Here is a 20,383-nt window from a genome sequence, read left to right as displayed (position 1 = left end):
TACGTTTCTAAGTTTTACCTAAGTTCAGTATTACGTTTCTAAGTTTTACCTAAGTTCAGTATTACGTTTCTAAGTTTTACCTAAGTTCAGTATTACGTTTCTAAGTTTTACCTAAGTTCAGTATTACGTTTCTAAGTTTTACCTAAGTTCAGTATTACGTTTCTAAGTTTTATCTAAGTTCAGTATTACGTTTCTAAGTTTTACCTAAGTTCAGTATTACGTTTCTAAGTTTTACCTAAGTTCAGTATTCCGTTTCTAAGTTTTATCCAAGTTCAGTACTACGTTTCTAAGTTTTATCTACGTTTTAGTACTACGTTTCTAAGTTTTATCTAAGTTCAGTACTACTTTTCTAAGTTTAGTGTTGTTTTGTACGTTTCTAACTTTTAGTACTAAGTTTTGTAAGTTTGTAAGATTTTTCAAAATCTTCTAAGTTTAAGTACTACGTAAGTTTTTCCCTCTAAGTTTTTAAGTTTCTGATTTTTAAAAGTTTAGTACCGTTTTTTTGATTTCAGTACTATATAATTTTTAAATTTAAATGTTTTTTTTGTTTGTTTTTTTTAAATTTTGTTATTTATGAGCCCTAACCTAAGACAAATTTCTATCACTATGTGATCATAATGTTTTTTAATCTGAAAAACAGTTTATAATATTTTGATTTGATTTGATATTTCATTATATGTTCAATGACATTTAGGCGTTTTAAGAGTCTCATTTGCTTCAGCTGTTATCATTTGTTCTGTTTAGGTGGAGTATGATGTCGTGATGGGGGTCAAACCTGTTGAGATTCCTGTGTGACCTCTGACCCTTCAGCTGCGTGGTTTTCTTGCCGTGTGATTGGCCGACGGTCGTATCTGGGCAGATCTGAGGTCAGTTCTTGGGTTTTTATGCACTGTTTCTGATGAAATCTGATCAGATATCTCATAATCACATGGTAGGTTGGTGTGAAGGCGGGGGGTTTTAGGGCTATTTGGTTAGTTGGGTTAATCCCTGAAACACTGTGACCCTCTTTTGCAGACACAAGACAAAGAAAACACGCACACATTGAGCTGTTCTCTGATTATTTTGCTAGTGATTATAAAGCTGATTGTTAATCTGATCAGGATTGAGTCTGCATTAAACACACACACAAATGAACTTTGCACGTTATTTTATGGACACAACAGGTGTGATATGGACCTGATTTGGTCTGTTGTAAAATCACAATGGCCCTTGAAGGGTCATTCTCAGGAACTGGTGCAATTTGGATATTTCTACTAAAATATATATATATTCAGAGGTTTGAAAGAAATTAATACTTTAATTCAGTAAGAACACATTAAATTGATCAAAAGAGACATTTATAATGTGACAAAAGATTTCTATTTCAAATAAATGCTGTTCTTGTGAACTTTCTGTTCATCTGTGAATCCTGAAAAATAAAATGCATCACGGTTTCCACAGAAATATTGTAAATGCTGTTCTTTTGAACTTTCTGTTCATCTGTGAATCCTGAAAAATAAAATGCATCACGGTTTCCACAGAAATATTGTGCAGCACAACATAATAATCAGAAATGTTTCTTGAGCAGCAAATCAGCATATATTTGGTTTGACCATACGGTAAATAAAAAAAACTTTCATGATGTCACTTCCTTATAATGAAAGTGGGGAAAAACCAAAGCAGAGAGTGAGGAAAAAAGACAAATACTTTAAGACTAAACTAACACATAGTTGTATCTCGGCCAAATATTGTCCTATCCTAACAATGGAAAGCTTATTTATTCAGCTTTCAGATGATGTATAATTCTCAATTTCAAAAAATTGACCCTTGTGACTGGTTTTGTGCTCCAGGGTCACATATGTATATAAATAGATGAACAATAATGTAAATAAGTAAATTAACAGATTTTCTAGGATTGTTTTATTTATGTATCTGACTGTATTTTAGTGGTGAACGTGTCTGCTGGGGTTTGTGAATGTGTGTGTTTGTGGCATTTCCCCCTTCGCACCCGTGTTTCTGGATCAGAGAGTCGCACACAAATGATTTGCAAATCAAACCTGTTCAGCTGAATGCTCCTGGAGTTTCACAAACATCATTCATGAAGCCCCAGCATCCCGCGGGTGTGTGAACGACGGCCATTCAGAGTGTGTGTGTGTGTGTGTGAGTGTGAGTGTGTGTGCGCGCATGTGTGAGTGTGTGTAATGCATCACAAAAGAGTCTCAGACGGGTGGAGGAAGGGTGTCACACACAGACTGGTGAAACTGTCTGCTAGATCTCAGATGTTTCAACTAAAATCCCTCAGGAGAAATAAAACAGAGCCAAACGAGTCACTAGTTATCATCCAGTAAAAGTATACGACCAATGCGGAGCAGTTCGGATCATTTGATGAGATACGTTTGAGCTTATATTAGGATCGAAGACTTCCGATTGCAGACAAATCTGAGCACAGTTTGAGACATTCTTTGTGTGTTTATATTTGATCCCTGGTGCAATAACTTTTTTAAAACATAGGCAAAATAGTCTCACCAGGAAGTGTCTAAGTTTTTGTACTAAGTTTATATGTTTTTTCCCCTAGGTTATGGTACTAAGTTCATATGGGGTTCTTTTTCTAAAATTTCTACGTTTTAATACAAAGTTCCTATTTTTTTTCTAATTTTCTAAGTTCTTATGTTCTTTTTCTAAAATGTCTAAGATTTAGTACTAAGTTTCTAAGATTTAGTACTACGTTTCTAAGATTTAGTACTACGTTTCTAAGATTTAGTACTACGTTTCTGATTTTTGTAAATGTTCTAAATTTTAGTACTAAGTTTAAGATTGTTTGTTTGTTTTTTCTAAGTTTTAGTACTAAGTTCCTGATTTTTCACAATTTATTTTTACATTTTAGTACTAAGTTTTTATGTTTTCCCCCTAAGTTTTCATACTAAGTTCCTATGTTTTTTTTCTAAAAATTCTAAGTTTTCGTAGGCTACTAATTTCCTGATTTTTCTAAATCTTCTTCGTTTTAGTACGAAGTTTATATGTTTTTCCCCCTAAGTTTTGGTAATAAGTTCCTTTGTTTTTTTCTACATTTTCTAAGCACACACACGCACACACACACACACACACACACACTCTCACACACACACACTCTCACACACACACACACACAGATGTTTCCAGTCAGTATTGAGGAGGAAACCCCCAAACCAGCTGCTTTTTTCTGCCCCCTCTCAGTCACTGGCTGACATCACAGCAGCTCAGCCAATCAGAGACTGTTGTCGAGGAAGAACTGAGAACAAGTGTGTGTGTGTGTGTGTGTGTGTGTGTGTGTTGTAAAACACGGAAATACATCAAATTCAACATAAATTCACATTCTGTGTCTATATAACAGGAAATGTAATGGGAAAACATCTTTAAAAATACACAGTAAAGAAGCTATTAAATATATCTCAATATTTGCTCGTATTTGTCACTTCAACTGAGGCAAAACATTTAAAAATGTAAAAATACAAAATTAAGGTTAGTGTTTGGGTAGTTTGTAGTCATTATTAACTTAATGATTAAAACTCTGTGGTAGGTCCTCATTTAGTTATGTAAATATGTGTGTTATTCTTTGAGGTTCTTTTAGTGTAAGCGCACTGTAAAGTTTCGGTACAGTTCATGATATAATGAGCAAACTGTAGATTGGAGACATAGAGAGTAAAGCTGCTGACCTCTGCTGGACACATTACTGTACTGCAGCCATGAACAAGAGACAAATGCGAATAAAATGCGCTTAGGTGAGTAAATACAATGTGTGTTTGTTTGTTTAAGAACCGCCATATTACATGGTTAACTTCAGTGCTGTTTTCACTGATTTAGACGAGGCGGGAGATTCAAATAAAAAACGCGGGAGATTCAAATCAAAAACAGCGCGCGTCTTCTAACGACTTTTACCTCAGTGAGAAATGCATCAGAAATGTATTTAGGGTTATTAACGTTTTTCTAGAACTCAATGTAGCGACACACATGTATAATATTTCTCACATTAAGCCGCTAAAATGAAATATGAGGAAGAAAATCAATTTGGATGTGCTAATTTTTGTGACAGCTGCATATAATCCTGCGCTGTTTTTTCACAAATACAATACAAAACAGACATAATTCCATTATCATTAGGAGAAAATATATTTTAATACAAATATTCTGCAAAACACGATTAATGAGAAGCAGACGCCCGTTTGGATCAGCGAAGACGTTCGATTGCCTATGAACAGATTAGCTAGTTTTTCAGGTTCTGGTTTTCGTCGCGTCTCTCGTTTGAAGAGTGTTTAATAAGTCAAAAAACACATTTTACAAAGAGTTACTGGATAAAGCTTATTTATTGACAAATATACATTTTTATTTTCATCTTGTTTCGCAACCTACTGGCTCGAAGCCGGTAAAAAAAACCTTTAAGACTGCAGAAACTCTTTCTCATACACGCTAACGTAAACGTAAAAAAATTGTTTGTTCTCTCTACGAGGCGTCTGAACGTGATTTTTTTGAGCGGTCACTGATCTGAGGTCAGTCCGCTGTGCTGAATCGCCGCTGTTGCCATGGTGATCGCCTCCTCTAACGTCTGCTGATCTTCTAACTGCATACACAACCAATACACACAAACAGTTCAACAAGATATTCTCACTATATACTGTACAAACTACAATAATAGTATTTAGTTTTTCCTGAATAAAATAAATTGGCATTCTATAAGTCTTTTTTAGTTTCCAAATGATTGTGTGTTAAAACAGTATGCCAATATGGCGTACTATTTAGGCTAAAATTGTAATTACATTTTCAAGTTTTTAAACGTGTTGACAACACAAAAAGCGATCAATATGAGGCCAAAACTGCCATGTGAAGTAATAGTGATAAGTATAAGGTAGTTATTTTAGCTAAAATGTTACACGTAAACACAAACATACTTGAAAGTATGGACTCCACATCACCACTGATGTACGTTTAGTGTGTAGTATTGTAATCCGAGTAATTAGCCGTGTTTCGTACCTGTACTGCGATCTGTGTGCCGTTTTCTGTTGCTAGCAGCGCCACCTGCTGGTACAGCGACGCGTTCACTTCAGTCATGATGCCATTTGACGTTACTATGGCAACCTGCAGGAACGAACACAGTTAGCGATTTGAGCTCTGATGACCACGCGACACCGTCCATCCCATAATACCCACCGGCTGCAGCTCTTTGCCATCCGTAACCATGGTGACCTGCTGCCCACCGATGGTTCCGTCCTGGGTCACCATGGTGACGGCCGTGCCGAGCACCTGCAGGTGTGAGCTGATGATGTCGTCGGTTTCCATGGTGACTTTGGCATCACATTCGTTCTGCTCGGCGTCCTGCGGCGACGCCTCGAAAACCTCTGCGTCTGCGTGCGAAATTGTTCGTAAGTGCCTTCGAATTCGGTGAAAGTGAAAGCAAGTCAAGCGAAATAAGAGAAAGACGTACCGGCGTCCTCCACGGTGTCGAAGTCTCCATGCGCGGTGCGCTTGTGCATGGCCAGTGTGGACGTCTGTCTGTAGGTCTTCCCGCAGTGGCTGCAGGTGTACGGCTTACAGTGCGTGTGGACCACGTGATGCTTATAAAGACTGGAGTACTCCGTGAAACTCTTCCCACAGCCGGGAACCGTGCACAGATACGGCTTCTCACCTGAGACAGCAAACAGAACGATGAAACAGACACTAAAGACCGATAACTATAGCGATAACTAATGGTAACGTCCACACCATAACAACACCATAATGCCTGTCGCCTTAAATGCTTGAGCTCTTTAAAGTCGTACGTCAGCTGAAAAAATCGCAACTAAGACTCATAAGTTTAAATTGAAGTACTAAAACTGCTAAATTTAAAACGGAATATAAATTGAATCTAGTAAACAGAAATATAAAAAAACTAAGAAAAATGACAAGCACATAACAAAATCACCGTGTGTGAAGGTGTGAAGTTCACTATTATTAAAGAATTAGAACAATTTTTTAAACTTTTTCATGATTGAAATAGTTAGCATTTTTGGTGTGATCGGGCCTTAACACTTAAGTTGCGTTCGCATTAGCGAAATTTTGCTTGCAATAAAAGGCCCACTGTCAACAGTGTAGCAATACATGAAGTCACTTTCAAACCATGCAGCTTTCTGTTGGTCAACGTGGCAAATTTGCGTGACCAACTTGAACACCTGCGAAATCTAAGTGGAGAACTTTTTCGCCCTTGTGCAAAATTCCAGATTGCGCAGACTCTTGCGCAGGATTTTGTCTATGAAATTTCAGAGGAACGGTAAATGTGAATGCAAATAATTGAAGGCAGTTAATTATAAAGATAACTATAATGTTAACCATATTATCGTCCACACCAACGCATGATAACATTCTGTTTATTATAAGTGAGCTGCAGTTTTGTGGTCTGCCACTTTAAATGCTGGAGCTCTTTGAAGTCGGAAGGATTCTGATAGGCTCTGAATGTTTTTATCGTTCATCATCTGAAAAAAAATGGCAGCTTACTTAAATTTGAAGTAATAATATTGTTAAAACTAAAACAAGTAAAAAATAAAAGCTAAACAGAAATATTAAAAAGAACTAATAAAAATGACAAGCACATAAAATTAGTAAAACGACGTAAAATTAAAACGAAAACTGAAGATATAAAAATACAGTACTTATGAAAGTGATTCCAATGATACTGTTCCTTTGTATCATTATAATTGTGGTGCGAAGTTCCCTATTATCAAAGAATTAGAACGATTTTCAAACCTTTATCGTTACTGTTATAGCTATCGTCCCAAGTTGAGTCCACATTTGTGGAATTCGCAGGTCTACTGTCAACAGTGTAACAATGTTTGAAGTCACTTTCAAATCAATCAGCTTTATGGTAGTCAACTCATCAAATTCACGTGACCAACATGAACTGGAGCGAAATCTGCACTGGGAACCTTTTCGCCGTTTGCGCAAAATTCCCAATCGTGCGGATTCCTATTGGAATTATTAGAGCAGCGGTACATGTGAGCGCTGTGTTACCGGTGTGTATCCTCATGTGGTTCTTGTAGTTGGTTGCGCTGGCGAAGGCTCTTCCGCAGGACGGCTCCGGGCACAAATATGGCCGCTCGCCCGTGTGCGTTCGCGTATGAACCTTACGAATGTTGGAGGTGGTGAAGGAGCGTCCGCAGCCCTCGAACGGACACTTAAACGGCTTCTCGCCTGCAAGAGAAAGACAGTTATGTCACTGATTTTTTTTATTTTATATATAGCGCTTTTAACAATACAGATTGTGTCAAAGCAGCTTTACAGTATTAAACAGAAAAATAGTGTGTCAATAATGCAAAACGACAATAGTAAACACTCAATTTTTTGTTAAATGCAGTTCATTGAATTCAGTGATGTCATTGCACAGATACTATTTAAACTGAACTGAGCTGGACGATCAAGTCGACGATATCGCTGGAAATTTCTGCGTTTGAACTCAGTTCGGTCGTGCGTTCGTACCGGTGTGCGTGCGCACGTGTTTCTGCAGGTCTCCGGAGGTTTTGAAGGCTTTGTAGCACATGTCCTCGGGGCATTTGTAGGGTTTCTCGCCCGTGTGCGTGCGCAGGTGGCTCTTGAGACCATAACCGGTGGCGAAAGCTTTAGCGCAGGAGGGCACCTCGCATTGGTATGGACGGTCACCCGTGTGCGAGCGCTCGTGCACCTGCAACACACACACACACACACACACACACACACACACACACACATGCACGTGTTCAGGAAACACATCAATCCCTCCTTCTCCGAATTTTCCCGCTTCTTGGGAAACCCCCATATTTCATGGAGGGTTAACAGTATTTTTGTGTACTCACTGTTCTTGTGTGTTATTTTTGTGTCTAGCAAGCGAGGGATCATACAAAATGCATGTTATTGTTTATTTAGTACTGACCTGAATAAGATATTTCACATAAAAGATGTGTACATATAGTCCACAAGAGAAAATAATAGTCGAATTTATAAAAATGACCCCATTCAAGATTCTTAATACTGTGTTGTTAGCTGAATGATCCACAGCTGTGTTTTCTTGTTTAGTGATAGTTGTTCATGAGTTTCTTGTTTGTCCTGAACACTTAAACTGTCTGCTGTTCTTCAGAAAAATCCCCCAGCTCCTGCACATTCTTTGGTTTTGCAGCATTTTTGTGTATTTGAACCCTTTCCAACAATGACTGTATGATTTTGAGATGCATCTTTTCACACTGAGGACAACTGAGGGACTCATATGCAGCTATTACAGAAGCTTCAAACGCTCGCTGATGCTCCAGAAGGAGAAACCATGCATTAAATGAAAAAAATATGATATTTAGGCAAAATAAGAAAGATGTACACATCTCCATTCTGTTCAAAAGTTTTCACCCCCGGCTCTTAATGCATGGTTTCTCCTTCTGGAGCATCAGCGAGCGTTTGAAGCTTCTGTAATAGCTGCATATGAGTCCCTCAGTTGTCCTCAGTGTGAAAAGATGCATCTCAAAATCATACAGTCATTGTTGGAAAGGGTTCAAATGCACAACAATGCTGAAAAACCAAAGAATTTGTGGGAGCTGAAGGATTTTTCTGAAGAACAGCAGGCAGTTTAACTGTTCAGGACAAACAAGAAACTCATGAACACAGCTGTGGATCATTCAGCTAACAACACAGTGTTAAGAATCAAGGGTTAAACTTTTGAACGGGGTCATTTTTATAAATTCAACTATTATTTTCTCTTGTGGACTATATGCAAACATCTTTTATGTGAAATATCTTATTCAGGTCAGCACTAAATAAACAATAACATGCATTTTGTATGATCCCTCTTATTTTGGTAAAATAATTAACATTTTGCAGATTCTGAAAGGGGGGTGTAAACTTTTGACCTCAACTGTACACACAGCTGTGAGACTCTTAAGGCCTGCTCTGCCCCAGTGCATTGTGGGAAGCTCTGTACCTTCAGATGGTGTGCTGTGGTGTAGTATCGGCCGCAGCCCGTGTGTCCACAGCGGAAACTCTTCTCTCCGACCTGCTGGACTTTACCGGAGCTCCAGACCTTCCCCTCAAACATCAGCTGAGAAACAACACACGTTATACGGACAATTATATATACACAATGCATCTATCTGTTTAAATAAGCAAATTAAATTAAAGTATTTAAATTAAAATAAACAAATAAACTATCTATATAAACAAAGCAGTATTGTTATTGTTAACTAAAACTATTAAAAATTGTTTTCGGCAATTGAAGTAAAGCTGAAATAAAATGAAAAAACAAACCAAAAATTAAAAACTTGAACAATAGTTAGTCAAAAGTTAGAAATGTTGCCTTGGAAACTAAATGAACCAAATCATGCGTTGTATAATGAATTATAATCGACGGAGATATAATCGAATTAGACTAAAGTACTCTTTTGTACACCAAGCTGTTTTAGAGCTGAAAGTTTAAAGTCTTTGTAATTGTAAGTGAACCTGCTGTAACGCAAGACAAATTTCAGACGTTTTCTGACAATAAAGTTATATCGTATCGTATGAAATAAGTAGGTTTAAGTTTAACTACTAAAACTGGTAAACTGAAACAAATATAAATAATAAAATATAAATACAAATATTTTTGATAACTAATAAAAATACTAAAATACACAACAAAATTATTAAAATGTGAAGTAAAATTAAAATGAAAACTGAAAATATGAAAATAAAAGCTATATAAAAATATGAATAAATACTATAATAGTGTTAAAAAATAATAAAACGACTAACGAATAAAATCAATAAATTATCTAAATAAATCAAATGAGTAAATTAGCAATCTACCTGGCTATCTATCAAAATCAGTCAATTATCTATATAAATACACATTGGTAAATAAAATCAGTTATCAATCTAAATAAACAAAGAAATTAGCAAAATCAATAATTGTTTTAAATAATAAAAATAAATAAAATTTATAAATTATCAATCTATCTGAATAAATATTGAATAATACTGAATCAATCTGAATTGGTTAAATAAACATTATATAATTCTATTTTGTATTTTATTAACATTATTTTGTATTTTATTTTATATTTTAAATAATAATTATACATTTCCCAGTGTTTTTATGCATTTTTACCTTTATTCCAAAATAATAACGAAAGGCAGTAACAATTCGAACAACATTTTGCAAAGACTTCTTTAGTTAGGCTAACATTAGTTAACATGAACAACACTTCTACAGCATTTATTAATCTTAGTTAGGTGCTATTTACACTAAGTGCTAAGGGCTCTCTGTTGTAAGTCAATGGGCTGAAGGGAGGCAAGCCTCCTCTGTAACTTTACCTGCGGGTGTCGCTGTTGGACAGTGTTACTTTATAAAAACGAGTGACTTTTATACTTTTATTAATGTCATATTTATTAGTTTCATTTTTGTAATATCGATTATTTTCCTAATCCAGTTTCTGAGGAGACACTGCCTCCTTGGAGGAAACGCCCCTGATATATATAATTATAATATAATATTGTTACAATAAAGTAACAATTCTGAAATATGTTGATTGTTGTATTTTTTGTCATTTATCTCAGTATTCCTGTCAGTGTTGTATAAGGGCTTTTATGCATAATAGAATGTGATGAAACAGAGTTTCAAATAGCTGGGCTGAGATATATAACAATTTTTATGACTGCAGAAATATGTTAATTCAGTACACACATTATTTTTCACACAAAAAATAATTAATGATTATTTCAAAGGTTTACTAATGACGCATCACCTGGATATTTTCATGTCTGAAAAAAAATTGGGATTAAACGGGTTAATAAAATAAATAAATTATTTATCGTAATGAATAAAGATATAAATAAAATCAATTAATAATTTAAATAAATAAAGTCAGAAAAAGTCTATCACACCTGTTTGATGGTCTGCTCCGCTCCGTTTGTGTTCTCGATGTTTTCATCGACCTCGACCTCTGACCCCGTCAGCTGAGCCATATCAAATCAAACACCAGTCATGAACGTATAAAATCACGAGAACGTATAAAATTACATGTTAAAAGGCCTTTGAACGGTTTTATTTTTTCACACCTTATGTTTGTTACCAAATTCTGTTTTAGCATGTCTAATTATTTGAATGCATAGAAACCATTTTTATTTATTCTTACAACAGCCTTATGAAATTCTGTGTTGTTTATTTACATTTTTCTGGTTAATCGAATGAAGGCATAAAGCATGAAAATGAAACAAATTAAATTTTTTTGGTCAATAAATGGGATTTTCCAGTCAAATTAAAACATGGAAGAAATATTGTGCGATTATTCCTTTTAAAAAAATAAAGTTTTATCAATTTAGTAGTAGTAGCCCAGCCGTATTGCTTACATTCTACTGAATGATATTAATAAATTTCTGCTACAATTTCTTCAAGTTAAGCCGAACTTTTATTTTGACGGGTTGCCGTGCATACATTTAACACCAGTTTTACTCAAATGAAAAATAAAACGCTCATGGATTGACTCTCAGAGCAGTTCTGGAGATGTTGTTCATGTATTTATGTCCTCATTCAGTGAGACGACAGACGCTGAAATCACCGCGAGCGTCGCGCGCTTCAGTTTGTGTGAAGTAAACAAAACCGTGCGTCTGCGCCATTCATTCACACAGAGACACGCAGAACATGAGCGATTCATATTTAAAATGCTTTGCTTGCAGCTTAATATTCACAGATACTAGTTTATATCGCGATTTGATCGAAGTGTAATGACGTACTTTAGATTGATTCATCCAAACTTTGGCAAATTGCGTGAAATTCTGCGTTAAACTGTAAATTCCATTTTTATGACTGGATTCCGCAATACCGTCCGCGTTTTCTGCATTGCGCAAATCATAGGACCCTAACAACCTTTTCTGCAGTGTAAATTGAGCAAAAGGCTGGGATCGCGCAATTTCTTTCCTTTCCCGCGCTTAAATCGTTTTAAATCACATTAAAATGCGAACGCAGGAATCGTTGCACAGAATCGAAATGCACGCGTCTTATCGAATACCCGGATCTTGGAAACGGTTTTCGACACCCAACCCTAAAAATCACGGCTAGCTTTGTGGTCAGACCTTGCTAGCGTAGCTCTCCAGCGTGGCGATGGCCTCTGCGTTTAGCTCCACAGCGCCGCCTGTCTGGTGGTGGATGTACGCCGTGCTGCCGTCCTCCAGCTGAACGGCCTCCACGGCGCAGGGGTCGAAGCCGTCTGTCACACACAGAGGTCAGAGGTCAAGCGCGCTCAGGGACTCAGTGCATGTAAGCTTGTTAGCGTATGGGCACCTTTAGGTGTGTGGTGAATGAAGGCCGTGGTCCCGTCCTCCAACTGCACCGCCTGACCGTCCTCAAATGCCAGCGACTCTAAACACACACACACACACATATAGACACACACACACACACAGAGACACACTCTCACTCACACACACACAGACACACTCATACACACACATATATAGACACACACACACACACACACACACACACACATAGACACACACACACACACTCATCAGTATCACTCTCTCTCTGAGTATCACCAAAGACTCCTATAGTAGGGCCCTATGAAATTTTTCTGGATTAAAATATAAAAATATACTACTTTCTATTTATATTTTGATACTACTAATCAAAATATAAAAAACTTTCGATGCTGATGACCACTGAAACGCATTATCACAGTCTTACGAAAAGGGTCCACACTTATGAATGGGAGAGACTGCAACGCGCAATATGGCGGAATAGTCCCGCCTTCTAAATTTAAGAGCCAATCACTGATTGGTAAAGACATTAACTGCGTCCCAAATGACACACTATACACTTATACACTATACACTTATACACTATGTACTTATGCACTATGTACTCAACCATGTAGTGTATGAATTTAATAAATTTAATTTGTCATTCATAATCGGAGTCGGATAGCTACTATCTGTTATTTAAGTGCATCATCCGGGTATTTAAAGTGCACTTTTTCTTTTTAGAATTTCCAGCGTGAACACACTACTCGCACTATTTATACTACAAAACGTCATAGAATAGTGCGTAAGTACGCGATTTGGGACGCACTGATTGCGTCATTGCAGTGGCCGTTAAGCCCAGTTTACAATAACTATAACGATGACTATAACAATATTAGCGGACGATATCATCTGTTTATTCTAAGCGCACGCTCGTCTGCCGCTTTAAATTCTCCAGCTCGTTATATTAGGATAGATTCTGATTGGCTGTCAATGTTTTTATCGTTCATCAGCTGGAAAAAAAATAGTTCTGAAAGTGATTCCAACGATATCGTATCTCTGTGCCTTTATCGTTATAGCTGTGGTGTGGACTCTGCTGTTCTTCAATATTGAGAACGATTTTTAGAACTATATCTTTATCTTTATAGTTATCGTGCTTGGTGTGAACGGGGCTTTAGAATCTCCGGTTTCCATAGAAACCGGAGGCTAGACCAGCCAGTCTTAAGCGCGTTATAACTGCGCATGTGCATTGGCTGGTCTAGCCTAAAAAAATAAGCTTTTTAAACACTATTTGAACATAAGAAACACCATTCATGTGGCAGTTAATTTCAGATTTTGTTGCCGATTTTAAACGTGTAATTTAATTATGAGTTCATAGGGCAGTTTTTGAGATTTCAGGATTCCCCCATTCATTTAGATAGGACTTGGCCTTGTTTGAGCTGCCCGGAGGCGTTGCAAATATGGCCGCCGAGTGAACAGACTTCCCTTGAAAGGGACTTTGGTATCACACTTGCTCGGCGGCGTCACACACACCTTTCTGCTGGACGCTGACGTGCTGAATGAACGCCGTGGTCCCGTCCTCCAGTTGAACCGTGTTTCCCTCCATTAGACTCGGATCTGAACATCACAACACCGTCAGATCTCTTACACCAGGGCTGTCACTAACATCTATTTGGGTACTCGAGTAACCGGCCGATTATTCTGACGATTAATCGAGTGATCGGATAATTACAATAATTTTTTTGAAGACCTAAGTGAACAATAACCTTTAAAATGACTTAAAATACAAGTACTGTAAAGCGATTAACCGCGATTAATCGCATCCGATCGCAAGTTATTTACATAATATGCGTGTACCGTGTATATTTATTTATTATGCATATAATACACACATACAGCATATATTTTGAAAATATTTACATGTCTATATTTATAGCCATATTAAAAAAACACAACAAATTCCTTGCATGTTTGCGCACACTTGGCAAATAAAGCTAATTCTGATATAATTTATATTATAAATAAATGTAATATAAACATATTTAAATATATACATGCAGGTGTGTGTATTTACATACTAAATATACATAGTAAACACACATATAGTATATAAACAAAAACTTTTATTTTGGATGTGATTAATCGCGATTAATCGTTTGACCATATTTATATTCATAGCCATATAAAAAACCACAACAAATTCCTTGCGTGTTTGCGCACACTTGGCAAATAAAGCTAATTCTGATATAATTTATATTATTAATAAATGTATGCGATATAAACATTTTTCCTAAATATATGCATGTGTGTGCATTTACATACTAAATATACACAGTACACACACATATATTATGTAAACAAAAACCTTTATTTTGGATGCGATTTATCATGATTAATCGTTTGACAGCACTATTAATAATACATATAATAGCAACAAGGCAATAATAATTCGTTCAAATAAAGTATCAAAAGCAAGTAATCATGTGGTTTTATTGAACAGAACTGTTAAAATACGTAATTTATTACAAACAATAGAGCTAACGTACATTGCGCATAATAACAAATGCCAGCAGAGGGCGCCAACGGCCTGACGATTGTTTTACACTTTACTGCGCGATCTAATCCTTGTTTAATACTGACCAAACAGCATTTGATTCAAATGTCCACTTAATATTTGGTTATTTCTTCACGATTGAAATCCTACAGCCACTGTAATTTCTTGAATATGTGGACATCAAAACGTGTAAACTCAGAGCGAGAGTTTGAGCTTTTATTTTGAAATCGCGATGAACAGTTAGCACGTTGAGAAAGATATCCATGTATTCTCCTGTGTTTGCGTAGATTTACCTTACAAATACGATGAAATGGCGCACGTTGCGTTTCTAGATGAACGTTATAATAAAGCAAGTAAACAAAAACATTTATTTTGGATGCGATTAATCGCGATTAATCGTTTGACAGCACTAGTTATAATACTAATACTATGTGCATATTTCCATGAGATTGTCTCACCGCTGATGGTCTGCTGTATGTAAGCGGTGGATCCGTCGCTCAGAGCCACGGCCTGAAGCCCCAAACCCTCCATCATCTCACTGCAGCTCTGAACACACACACATTACACCTTAAACACAGCCGCATCACACAACTATACTCACGTACAGTCATTATCTGACACCTTACACCTCAAATACAGCAGTCCGATAACAATACAGTTTGACTGATATTTGAAAATGGTTTAGGAGAATCACTGAGTTTGTTTCAAGTTTGTAAAGCGTTTAGATTTCACACGCCACCTTGGCTACATTTACCGTTATTCGGGGAATTGTCGTAGGCAAAATCCACGCAATCGGGAGTTTTGCGCAAAACGTTGGTCATGAGAATTCATCGCGTTGATCGACGGAAACCTGCTGGGTTTTACAGTGATTAACGTACAGTGGATATTTTGCCGCACCAACTAACGAACTAACCTACTGTGCGTTTTTGACATTGCTTAATTTATATTCGACATTTTAGGTTCATTAAGTTCAAGATTCCTGGTATTGCAACATTATTTTAATGTTAACGAAGCTGATTTTCCTCCTAAATTCTCATAATCGCATTGCTTAAAATTAATTATTATTAAAATTGTATTTTGTTGATCATGGCAGTATTTGTTATAATGGCTTTAATTTATCCAGATTTTAATAGCTAAAATTTATTATAGTAATAAAATGCAATAAAACAAATTATCATTCTATCGGTCTAAATAAAGGAATAAATAAAATCAATAATTGCGACACTTTGAATTATTTTTTCTCCCAAATTCTCATTATCACAACGCAGAAAAATTATTTATTATTTAATTTGTTTTATCACGTTAGCATTCGTTGTATTTGCTCCAATGCCGATTTTAATTACAAATATTTTATTGTACTTATAAAATTACATGGAAAAGAAAATAATGAGAATTACAAAACACCCAGTACTTTATTTGTAGTAGTTTAAGTACTAAACATGCTAAAACTATAACTGAAATAAATATAAATTAAAGCTTAATAGAATAATTTTTAAAAAACTAATAACATGACGACAGCACAAAATTGCTAAAACAAAGTTAAGTGATTTCAAACACTTTAAGTGTAAAGCGTATAGCTTTCACACGCCACTTATCGAGTTTTCGCAGGCGAAATACACGCGATCGGGAGTTTCGAGCTAAGTGTTGGTGAATTTGTCATGTTGACCAACAGAAATCTGACCGATTTGAAAGTTATTGTGTTTGCTGCGGTTTACAGTCGATATTTTGCCGCGAAATGATGGCCCTGCCTACTACCGAACTTTTTGGCGTTGCTTAGCAACAGAAGTTGACTACAATAAATCCAGCAGACACTGGCGCTGTTGCTAAGCAACATACTGTCCAGTTGAGTTTTTAAATAAGTTAAAAGCACCATATTTACGCTGCTGCAAAACACACTAAAAAGTACCATGTTACTACCATGTTTTTCCACGTGTACCATGGTAATACCGTGGTGTGTTCGAGGAACCCGGGAGCACCATGTAAATCACTTGGAACATGATTCTGGTGATAATACTGTACCATGGTACTACCACAGTACTTTTGTAAGTGTGTTTATAGATGAACGCAGACACGCGCACGCCGCAGGCCTCGTGTCACACACACACACGAACAAACACACACATAGACGGACAGAGCGCGGGAATAACGCGAATAATGTCGGTGTGCGTGTGTCTTTAGCGCTGCTGTGTGTCCGCCGCTATCCCATCATTCTCTCCGGAGCAGCAGCAGCGCAGGCTGGGATACTCACCACCGCCAGCGGCCCGACATGCACCGCGACACCGATCACGCGGCGGACGCAGCGCCTCAGTCCTCCGGCAGGCGGCGCTCAAACAGCAACTTATAAGATGGACAACTTTGACTCTGGAGCACAATACCTGCCATAAGGGTCAATTTTGTGAAATTGAGATTTATGCATCATCTGAAAGCTGAGTAAATAATCTTTCCATTGATGTATGGTTTGTTAGGATTGGACAATATTTGGCCAAGATACAACTATTTGAAAATCTGGAATCTGAGGGTGCAAAAAAATCTAAATATTGAGAAAATCATCTTTAAAGTTGTTCAAATGAAGTTCTTAGCAATGCATATTACTAATCAAAAATTAAGTTTTGATATATTTACGGTAGGAAATTTACAAAATATCTTCATGGAACATGATCTTTACTTAATATCCTAATGATTTTTGGCATAAAAGAGAAATCTATAATTGTGACCCATACAATGTATTGTTGGCTATTGCTACAAATATACCTGCGCTGCTTATAATAATGGTTAAAAGAAGTATAGAAAAATAAACAGAAATAACAAATACGTGCGCTAAAAAGCAGAATGTTTAAGAGGCTTTCATTGCAGAACCTAGAGTAAAACTATGATAAATTAATAAATGAACACGAATTATAATATTCAGAGGAATAAAATGAAATAGCTGTGTTGTAGCATCTCAATATAATGTATAAATTGTGTTTTGTTATGATGGGTGTTAAGATTTACTATTTTCCCCCATTTCTGTTAATGAACATGTTAGTAAATACTAAAAAATATATAATAATACAAATAATAATTACATATTAAATTATAGAATTTCAAAGTCCCGTGTGTTTGAGCCACAGAGCGCCCCCTGCCGTCAACAGAGAGACTCACATCCGGTCCTCCACATTCACTTCCGCCGCGTTCCAGCGTTTCTGCCATAGATGTGTATAGAAGCCCCATTCGACGGCTCCAGGCACATAGATGCGGCCGCCATCTTGGAACGGTCAACTTGACGTCATTCACCATTCTGTAGGTTCTGTGCAGGATTGTGGCGTCTTCCGAATATTCAGTGATTACTATGGTGAATGACGTCAAGTTGACCGTTCCAAGATGGCGGCCGCATCAGCTCAATCTCTACTGCAAAGTTCCTTATAAACAGCTTTTTGTTGTTGTTGTATTGGATTCAGAGCAGCATTAGACATTATAAAATGACCATTATTCTTAACACCTGACATCCAGAGTGAATTACATCTTTCACTCCAAATGTGACGAACAATCACAGAAATCACATAAGAAACACTGAAATCACACGCAGCATTTACGAACAGCAGCTTTTGTTTACTGTGTAAATCCTGCAGCAAAATCACAATCAACATAAATCTCTGAATCATATCAGTAAATCACACCATCTGCATCTTATTCTCATTATTTACAATGATTAAACTCCAGAGGACAAAAATCGTTGGCTACGTTAAACCGTCTGACGCCGGGTGATGATGTCATCGCTCGACCAGGATATGACATCATCGGCTGATGACCAACATTTAAAGTGCTCTGATTGGCCGATCTGCAGTCGCGGAACACGTGCGACTCAGATTTCAACACTGAAATTAGATTCGTGACAACAAAACGCATTTCCGACACACTCACGTTACTGCGATGCAAAAAAATATTCACCATCATTACCATAATTAAACAAACTTCGATCCTCCTGACAAGTTCTTGTTACCATAATATTACAAAATATTCTCAATGTCATTATCGTAATACACAAAAAACGAATTGTTCTCATTACCATAATGAAAAATTTGATCACTCTCATTACCGTCACCAAAAAAAAAACACTATGAAGAGATTTTGAACAAAATTCTCATTCTCATTACTATAATTAAAAAAATACACTAAGTCTCATTACCGTCATAAAAACAAAAAAAAATGCATTTATCATTACCATAATGAAAAATATGATCATTCTCATTACCGTCACCAAAAAAAAACATATGAAGAGATTTTGAACAAAATGATTCTCATTCTCATTACCATAATTAAAAATATACTCGGATTCTCATTACCGTCATACAAAAAAAAAAAAAAAATGGAAAAATGTTTTGAACAAAAAAAAAATTCTCGTTCTCATTTAATACAGAAAAAATTATTGTCGTTTTCATTATATCAGTTATATTTATTCTCATTACCGTTACACTTTTTTTTTACCTTAACAAAAATGTTTTCCCAAAAAAAATCTTGTTCTCAACACTGTATTACAGAAATAGTATTCTCATTTATTTAAATTCAGTCAGTACAACAAATACTACCATAAAATGTAAAAATAATTTAGTTGACTTTATATATTAACATCAATTAATTGTATTGTAACAGTAATGAGAATTTTTTTTTGTTTACAGTAATGAGATTTTTAGTTTTTTGCATCCCAGTAATTTGTAGACAAAATGCGCTTAATGATCATGAAAACAATGTCAAGACGTACTAAAATATCCTTAAAATAGGTTTGATTTTCTTTCAACAAAATAGTTTCTTTGAAGTCTGCGAGCGTCTGGTGCGAGGATCAGAAAACATCGCCGGAGCCGAAGATCCCAGCAGCTCCGCAGAAACACCGCCGTCTGAAGAAAGAGAAACCGAGTGCTGATGTCACTTCCTGAACGATGTTCTCAGAGCACAGGGCCGTCACACAGCACTCTCTGAGCTCCAGACGCGAAGAGCTCCAGCAGCCAGTAGCGCGGATCCGCCAACACTGCGCACAGAAGAAGAATGTGATCAGACGTGGCTTCATATCACAGAGAGAGGCAGACATCATTCTATTTTATAGTATAAATGCTATGTCGATTAGCATTGCATTATAAATGTACTTTATCCTTAACACAGACCATAGCTATATTTTGTGCAAATGTATGTTTATTCAAGTTTCATCAGTTAAAATTTCTCTATCTGCGTTTTATTCAGCGATAACTGGATGCCTTTGTCCATATTAGGGATTTCCTGGAGCGTCGTCAGTGCAATGCATGTGGAGTTTCTGCGCAAGAGCGCCCTCCGACTTCCTGTATGAATTAAACAGTCTTTACATTGCGTGTGTGCTCAGTAATGCTCTCAACACCCTATTTTGGGTAAAAATAGGAAAGATAATACTTTTCTCTAAAGAAACAGGATTTCTTGAATTATCGTCATTGATATCGTTATCGCAATAAATACCAGAAAGTATCGTGATATATATTTTAAGCCCATATCGCCCATCCCTAGAAGTAGCACAGCAATGAGGAGACGCTCACGGCTCTGAGAGATGTCTTACCCATGTCTCCCGGCTCCAGCCACAGACTGAAGGAGCGGCAGTGTGTTTGGCATCGCTGGATC

General features: G+C 36.6%; 2 protein-coding genes and 1 long non-coding RNA gene across 9 annotated transcripts in view; 1 reads left to right on the top strand and 2 right to left on the bottom strand.

Moving 5' to 3' along the window:
* Nucleotides 1–2,120: 2,120 nt before the first annotated feature.
* Nucleotides 2,121–20,383, top strand: part of LOC107671522 (uncharacterized) — a 21,226-nt gene continuing 2,963 nt past the window's right edge. Inside the window, exons 1-2 of the long non-coding RNA XR_001632210.1 lie at nucleotides 2,121–2,137; nucleotides 12,260–12,266. This is a non-coding gene — a long non-coding RNA (uncharacterized LOC107671522). The remainder of the gene's footprint in view (nucleotides 2,138–12,259; nucleotides 12,267–20,383) is intronic.
* On the bottom strand, nucleotides 4,301–17,207 carry znf76 (zinc finger protein 76). Of its 5 annotated transcripts, none has more exons than XM_016464441.1 (13): nucleotides 17,016–17,207; nucleotides 15,226–15,313; nucleotides 13,747–13,830; nucleotides 12,254–12,331; nucleotides 12,046–12,179; nucleotides 10,858–10,929; nucleotides 8,921–9,037; nucleotides 7,459–7,660; nucleotides 6,994–7,173; nucleotides 5,435–5,635; nucleotides 5,161–5,354; nucleotides 4,984–5,088; nucleotides 4,301–4,573 (listed from the first exon to the last, which is right to left on the bottom strand). In XM_016464441.1, the coding sequence occupies exons 2-13, from the start codon at nucleotides 15,299–15,301 to the stop codon at nucleotides 4,490–4,492; spliced, it is 1,527 nt and encodes a 508-aa protein (XP_016319927.1). In that variant the 5' UTR covers nucleotides 15,302–15,313; nucleotides 17,016–17,207; the 3' UTR covers nucleotides 4,301–4,489. The 5 variants fall into 5 exon arrangements, with proteins under 5 accessions (XP_016319927.1, XP_016319923.1, XP_016319924.1 ...); XM_016464437.1 differs by lacking the exon at nucleotides 17,016–17,207 and adding an exon at nucleotides 16,685–16,873; XM_016464438.1 differs by lacking the exon at nucleotides 17,016–17,207 and adding an exon at nucleotides 16,715–16,872.
* The window catches only part of LOC107671520 (bombesin receptor-activated protein C6orf89 homolog), a 12,275-nt gene continuing 11,068 nt past the window's right edge, over nucleotides 19,177–20,383 (bottom strand). For 2 of the 3 annotated variants that reach the window (XM_016464445.1, XM_016464444.1), the window contains 2 exons: nucleotides 20,322–20,383; nucleotides 19,177–19,769 (listed from right to left, as the gene is read on the bottom strand). In XM_016464445.1, coding sequence (XP_016319931.1) covers nucleotides 19,584–19,769; nucleotides 20,322–20,383 — 248 coding nt within the window. In that variant the 3' untranslated portion in view covers nucleotides 19,177–19,583. The remainder of the gene's footprint in view (nucleotides 19,770–20,321) is intronic. The other variant, XM_016464446.1, reaches the window with a different exon arrangement.

This window comes from Sinocyclocheilus anshuiensis, unplaced genomic scaffold (assembly GCF_001515605.1).
Source record: "Sinocyclocheilus anshuiensis isolate Anshui unplaced genomic scaffold, SAMN03320099.WGS_v1.1 scaffold4498, whole genome shotgun sequence".
Lineage (NCBI taxonomy): Eukaryota > Metazoa > Chordata > Actinopteri > Cypriniformes > Cyprinidae > Sinocyclocheilus > Sinocyclocheilus anshuiensis.
Note: the sequence above shows the minus strand (reverse complement) of the source record. Positions and strands in the feature narration are given on the sequence as shown.